Source organism: Xyrauchen texanus, chromosome 3 (assembly GCF_025860055.1).
Source record: "Xyrauchen texanus isolate HMW12.3.18 chromosome 3, RBS_HiC_50CHRs, whole genome shotgun sequence".
In the NCBI taxonomy this organism is placed as follows: Eukaryota; Metazoa; Chordata; class Actinopteri; order Cypriniformes; family Catostomidae; genus Xyrauchen; species Xyrauchen texanus.
The window spans coordinates 59957689-59965188 of NC_068278.1; the positions used below are offsets into that span (position 1 = coordinate 59957689).

Here is a 7500-nt window from a genome sequence, read left to right on the forward strand (position 1 = left end):
GCAAGTCCGCCGATAAGCTGCTATTTTGCTGCTGTTATACAGGCTATTGATAGTCTACTGAATGTTTGTTGAAACACTGTTTATTAGCTATAGCAAGTCCGTCGATAAGCTGTTATTTTGCTGCTGTTATACAGGCTATTGATAGTCTACTGAATGTTTGTTGAAACACTGTTTACTAGCTATAGCAAGTCCGTCGATAAGCTGTTATTTTGCTGCTGTTATACAGGCTATTGATAGTCTACTGAATGTTTGTTGAAACACTGTTTATTAGCTATAGCAAGTCCGTCGATGAGCTGTTATTTTGCTGCTGTTATACAGGCTATTGATATTCTACTGAATGTTTGTTGAAACACTGTTTATTAGCTATAGCAAGTCCGTCGATGAGCTGTTATTTTGCTGCTGTTATACAGGCTATTGATAGTCTACTGAATGTTTGTTGAAACACTGTTTATTAGCTATAGCAAGTCCGTCGATAAGCTGTTATTTTGCTGCTGTTATACAGGCTATTAATAGTCTACTGAATGTTTGTTGAAACACTGTTTACTAGCTATAGCAAGTCTGTCGATAAGCTGTTATTTTGCTGCTGTTATACAGGCTATTGATATTCTACTGAATGTTTGTTGAAACACTGTTTATTAGCTATAGCAAGTCCGTCGATAAGCTGTTATTTTGCTGCTGTTATACAGGCTATTGATAGTCTACTGAATGTTTGTTGAAACACTGTTTATTAGCTATAGCAAGTCCGTCGATAAGCTGTTATTTTGCTGCTGTTATACAGGCTATTAATAGTCTACTGAATGTTTGTTGAAACACTGTTTACTAGCTATAGCAAGTCTGTCGATAAGCTGTTATTTTGCTGCTGTTATACAGGCTATTGATAGTCTACTAAATGTTTGTTGAAACTGTTTACTAGCTATAGCAAAGCTGCTATTTTGCTGCTGTTATACAGGCTATTGATAGTCTACTAAATGTTTGTTGAAACTCTGTTTACTAGCTATAGCAAAGCTGCTATTTTGCTGCTGTTATACAGGCTATTGATAGTCTACTAAATGTTTGTTGAAACACTGTTTACTAGCTATAGCAAAGCTGCTATTTTGCTGCTGTTATACAGGCTATTGATAGTCTACTAAATGTTTGTTGAAACTCTGTTTACTAGCTATAGCAAAGCTGCTATTTTGCTGTTGTTATACAGGCTATTGATAGTCTACTAAATGTTTGTTGAAACACTGTTTATTAGCTATAGCAAGTCCGTCGATAAGCTGTTATTTTACTGCCATTATACAGGCTATTGATAGTCTACTGAATGTTTGTTGAAACACTGTTTATTAGCTATAGCAAGTCAGTCGATAAGCTGTTATTTTGCTGCTGTTATACAGGCTATTGATAGTGTACTGAATGTTTGACATTTGAAATCTTCTTTGCTGATGTGTGATGTATTTTCTCTCATATACCTCCTCTGTGAACTGTAGGTTCCTGTAGTGCAGTGCTTGGGAGTTTTGCACATCCTCCAAATATCACCACAGTCACCGGGGTGACAGCAGAGCAGCACCTGATACTGGCAATCCTATGAGCTCGTGTCATCTCGTCATAAATCAGCCAATCACTGGGCAGACACTCCACTGCTGCTGTCTGGCCATTGGCTGGAGGGATCTGGGTATTAAATTGATAGAGGAAAGAAACGTATTACTAATAGTTGATTACTAGGGGTGTGAATCTTTGGGTTGAAAGCGAATCGATTTGATTCATAATTCATAGGTTTTTAATTCGATTTAAAACATTTTAATTGCAAATTATAGCCATTCTATATTAAAAAAAAAGTTCTAATTTTATATATATTACATTCATAACTGTTATAGCGCCACCTATTGTCCGGTCTCCACCAAATTTTGCATGCTTCTTCAAAATGATATCTCACATAAGTGTACTGAATGTGATGAAAATATGAATTTTCCTTTAGGAGTTATTGGCATTTGTGTAATTAGGCCACAACCATTTGTTTTAATTATACTGTTATACTTTTTATTTTTTATTTTTTATAATCTCAAATATTTTAGGAACAGTTTGATTGGCACAAATGGTCCTTGAGACAAAGTTGTTCAGAATGAGGCGATCTATCATATGGTATGTATAACGTGTCTGTGAGAAACACCATAACCATTTACACACACAAAAACAAAACGTGATAGCGCCTCCCTGTGGCCATTTTGAACAGACCTCTTGTTCCAAGAGACAAACAGGCCTTTAATATAGTAATCATCTATAAATGAAGTGCAGAACAATTCTCACTGTATTACAAGCTATTACATGATGAGGGAAAACCATCTAAAACACTTTAAAACCCATCACTGACCTTCTTGTAGTGAGGCTGGTTCAGGACAGAGGTGGAGTGAAAGCGGACCTTCTTCTCTTTGGATCCCATCAGAGTCAGGTTTTCCCGGTCCACATGGATGAGGTTGGGATACATACCAGCCACCAGCGCTGCCTTCACCACGCCCAGTTCTCTGAGTTTAGATTCACATCACGAATGTCTCCACCGCCTCGCCAGCACAAAACCTGCACAAGAGAATGAGTCAAATGAATGAGAGTAAATGAATGGAAAACACTTCTGGATCAACGGCTGCGGTTACCTGTCGCCGGAGCTGTCCCAACAGCTGGGTCCGCGATCCCGACGATGATCTCCATGGTGGCCTGAGAGAGAAGTTCTTCTCACAGAAAGCTCTTTCCCAGCCATCACTACGTGCCTTCTGCCAGGCCTGCAACACAGTGAGATGATATATCAATATAACCAACATTAACAGACAGACGTGAATTATACTTCCACAAGCTTCTCACGATAAGTTGCTGGAATTTTGGCCCATTCCTCCAAACAGATCAGGGGTGGGCCGATCAGGGGTGGGCCGAAGCACTTTGGGGCCATACGGGGGTAGGCTGACGCACTTTGGGGCCATACGGGGTGGGTCGACGCACTTTGGGGCCGATCGGGGTGGGCCGACGACTCTGGGGCCGATCGGGGTGGGCCGACGCACTCTGGGGCCGATCGGGGTGGGCCGACGACTCTGGGGCCGATCGGGGTGGGCCGACGCACTCTGGGGCCGATCGGGGTGGGCCGACGCACTCTGGGGTCGATCGGGGTGGGCCGACGCACTTTGGGGCCGTGATAAGCAAGAATGAGCTGCCACGCTATGCAGAACGGACCACAAAATGCCGCCACGATATGCAGAAAAGCACAGCCAATACGGCAGTATAGCTGCTAAAGTAAATGTTGTATTTAAGGAGTTTTAGATATTTATATTGGGAAAACAAGCCAAAACAAAAACAAATAAAAAATATATTTTGTTTCAGATATAATGGGGCTTAAGACTACCCTCTCTCATTTCTGTTCACTTCAATCCATCTTTAACTCACAAAACAACAAACTAACTCTAATTAATACAGCTGCGTATTGACAATGTTCATCATGATAATAAACACACAGTGACATATATAGTATGATTCAATAAGTCGTGAGTAATCATGTTATAGTCTAGCTGCATTAAGCGTGTGCACTCGAGCGACTAGAGTCCCATGACAGAGTGTGGATCAGCCGGTGCAGTTTCAATCTCTCCCCCATAGATCGGGACATTATAATTCCCTCATACTTTGAGATGTGCATCAGCTGAAGCACAATTAATGCAGTATCTGTTTATTTTTTACTTCCTGAAACTTCACAAATGTTCTTCCCCCCTTCCTGAGGCTAAAATCGTCATATATACATTTCCAGGTGGTACACTTAAGTTTTCTCTTGCAAATAAAGTTTGATACTAATTTAATCTGCCAATTTGATACTATTATTAAAAAAACATCCACAGGAAAATGCCAAGATTTTGCCCATCTTTTAATTACAGCAGGTCGACTGACTTCATGGCATGGAAACATATACTTGTTTGTACATAAGACTTTCCATGATCATACATTTAGGAGAACATGGTGGTGTGCCTCTCCCTCCAGACCCGTGACCATTTGCCTCTGTATAATATTAATGTGCTTACCCCAGTCCAGACAGCAGGGCATTTGCATTTCAGGTTTGGTTCCTCTCTGACTGACTTCTCTTTGTAATGTCAACACTATCATGCTCAGAGTATGAGAAGGAAACTGAAAAGGTTTGTGGGGAGATGCTTGTAACTCAGTTCTACGGCACGCCATGGTGCAGAGTCACTTCACTTTGTTTCTCCCTCTTGCTGTTATAAAGTAGATTTGTGTTGTTTATTGAATAACTTTGTACCTACTGAAACTTTGAGAATCTTTACTCGTTATTGCTTACTGTGAGCTAAAGTAATTAAAATCTTGATTCACTCATTAATCCCTGTTGTAGCAAGTTAATGTGACAGACAGATAGACAGACAGACAGCTAGATATATAGACAGACAGAGAGACAGATAGACAGACAGACAGAGACAGACAAGACAGCTAGATAGACAGACAGGTAGATAGAGAGACAGACAGACAGAGAGACAGATAGATAGACAGACAGATAGACAGACAGACAGATAGACAGACAGATAGATAGACAGACAGACAGAGAGCCAGACAGACAGCTAGACAGACAGGTAGATAGAGAGACAGACAGACAGATAGACAGACAGATAGATAGAGAGCCAGACAGACAGCTAGACAGACAGGTAGATAGACAGACAGAAAGACAGATAGAGAGACAGATAGATAGATAGAGAGACAGATAGAGAGATAGATAGACAGAGAGATAGAGAGACAGATAGACAGACAGAGAGACAGATAGATAGACAGACAGACAGGTAGATAGAGAGACAGATAGAGAGACAGATAGATAGATAGATAGAGAGACAGACAGACAGACAGATAGAGAGACAGATAGAGAGACAGATAGACAGACAGACAGGTAGATAGAGAGACAGATAGATAGATATAGAGAGACAGACAGACAGACAGACAGATAGAGATAGATAGACAGATAGATAGAGAGACAGACAGACAGATACATCAAATATTCATGTGTCATATGTCGTTGGAAAGATCTTAACGAGTAAAATACAACCAGACTATTTGTTGTACACACAGACACAAATATAGCGAGTAACAGCTAAATATGTGTCTTTGACAATTATGTTAATGTTGCTTATATGCAGCATCTTCGCTTATAACTCCAAAAAACATAAGCAGAACATAAAATATCACACATCATTATTTCGAGTCTGTGATTATCTTTCAAACGAGTCCACACACAAGATAATCAGATGTATAGATCATTAGATAATCCACATGAAGCACAATGTTACATATGACCACCAGGAGATGGCGCCAAATACACGACACAGACTCAATGATGACTCAAATGACACAGAATGAAACTCATTCTGTGAAATCTCATGACTAAAATCATGTCTGCATGCTATGCAAACCTTTAGTCATTGTTGTGTTTGCATGTGTAATTAGTTCTTATGTACGATTATTATCTTTTATTTGTTTGGAGACGCTTTTGGACATAATTTTTTAATTATGACAAGATTAACACTACATGATTCTCACTCACCTGGAAAGCCCTAAGCAGTGCCATGTGGTCACTGAAGGTGTTGGCAGTGAAGCGTTTCCTACACAGCATGGCGACTCGTTTCTGTGAGGCTTGAGAGGGCAAAACAAACGGGTCTCTGTGTGCCAGTGTGCAGGCGATGGTGAGGATTGGGTCCAAACACTTCAGTACCACCGCACACAGAACCATCTTCCCTAGATGAGGCTCCACGGGCAGGTCAGCGAGGTGGAGGCCCAGATCAGTCAGGTTCTCCCACGGGTCCATGGCATCGATGGTCTACATACATGAAGAGTACTTCAATACTTTTGCCTCAGCAGAGTCAGCAGAGAGGGGCAATTATGTGGGGTTTTAATTCTTGCATTAAATATTTTGAATCTACTTGGCATATATATATATATATATATATATATATATTAGCTTTATCACCCAGTCCTAATGCATAAAATCAATACCCATAATTGGCCAATCAAATTCCAGTATCCATTAAAAACCAAGTAAAATCTGTTCTGAGTGTGAGATGTCACAAGAAAGAATCAAATAATAAGGTTTAACAGGAAGCGTCTGACCTTCAGCATCTGTACAGCATGTTTAACTGTGTGTAGGTGAGGTGGCTCAGGTGCTTTAGACAGGAACTCAGCAATCGGACACGTGACGGGAGCCAGAAGTTTAGTGTGCAGACACAGTTCCTGTGAGACAGACCGACAGAAGACTCTTTAATCATGGGGCTTTGATCCGAATGGCATTCCTGCACAATATGTAAATTATGCAAGCTTAATGCATGCACAAATACCTTATTCCCATGTAACCAGACATTTGACAAAAACAGGAAAAACCGTCTAACTCAGGGGTTTTCAAACTGGTGTGCGAAGACCCCCAGGGGGCCGCAAGGGGGTGCTAGGGCGCCGCAAAGTGGGGTAAAAGCACGTTATAGAAGGATGCACAATTGGGGCTCTGGGTAGCTCAGTGGTAAAGACTCTGGCTACCACATATGGAGTTTGTGAGTTTGAATCCCAGGGTGTGGTGAGTGACTCCAGTCAGGTCTCCTTAGCAACCAAATTGGCCCGGTTGCTATGGAGGGTAGAGTCACATGGGGTAACCTCCTCGTGGTCGCTATAATGTGGTTCTTGCTCTCGGTGGGGCGTGTGGTGAGTGACTCCAGTCAAGTCTCCTTAGCAACCAAATTGGCCCGGTTGCTAGGGAGGGTAGAGTCACATGGGGTAACCTCCTCGTGGTCGCTATAATGTGGTTCTTGCTCTCGGTGGGGCGTGTGGTGAGTGACTCCAGTCAGGTCTCCTTAGCAACCAAATTGACCCGGTTGCTAGGGAGGGTAGAGTCACATGGGTTAACCTCCTCGTGGTCGCTATAATGTGGCTCTCGCTCTCGGTGGGGTGTGGTGAGTTGTGCGTGAATGCTGCGGTGGATGGCATGGGCCTCCACACGCGCTACGTCTCCATGGTAACATGCTCAACAAGTCACGTGATAATAGGCGCGGACTGACGGTCTCAGACGCGGAGGCAACTGGGATTCGTCCTCCGCCACCCGGATTGAGGCGAGTCACTACGCCACCAGGACTTGGAGGGCATTGGGAATTGGCCGTTACAAATTGGGAGAAAATCCCCCCAAAATAAAAATACAAATAATGATGCAAAATTAATCAGATTTTAACGGCGATCACTGCTTCTGCCTCTCGCGGTTAATTAAGCATAGCCGTCTGCAATCTTAGTGAGCTAGCAAACAGGTAAAGTTATCAGCCAGATAAACTTTTAATATAGGCTGTGTCTATGGATGACAGACCAAATTATAAGCTCTGTTGAAGTCTATTTTTTAACTCAACTGACCAATCAGTTTCAGTTTTGAGCACGCGCTGAAATACAGAGCCGCAGCAGTTTGAGTATCGTATGTATGTCTCATATGTGCGCTGCTTTGATCGGATTTGAAAATGTTAGATTCAATTCAGA

The 7500-nt window shown here is 41.9% G+C and overlaps 1 protein-coding gene across 1 annotated transcript in view; it reads right to left on the reverse strand.

Annotated features, from left to right (window-relative positions):
- The window catches only part of LOC127625681 (3'-5' RNA helicase YTHDC2), a 52067-nt gene that overhangs the window by 22705 nt on the left and 21862 nt on the right, over positions 1–7500 (reverse strand). Inside the window, 6 exon segments of the mRNA XM_052101018.1 lie at positions 1452–1650; positions 2351–2493; positions 2496–2553; positions 2616–2753; positions 5546–5818; positions 6109–6228. Of these exon segments, the coding sequence (XP_051956978.1) occupies positions 1452–1650; positions 2351–2493; positions 2496–2553; positions 2616–2753; positions 5546–5818; positions 6109–6228 (931 nt within the window).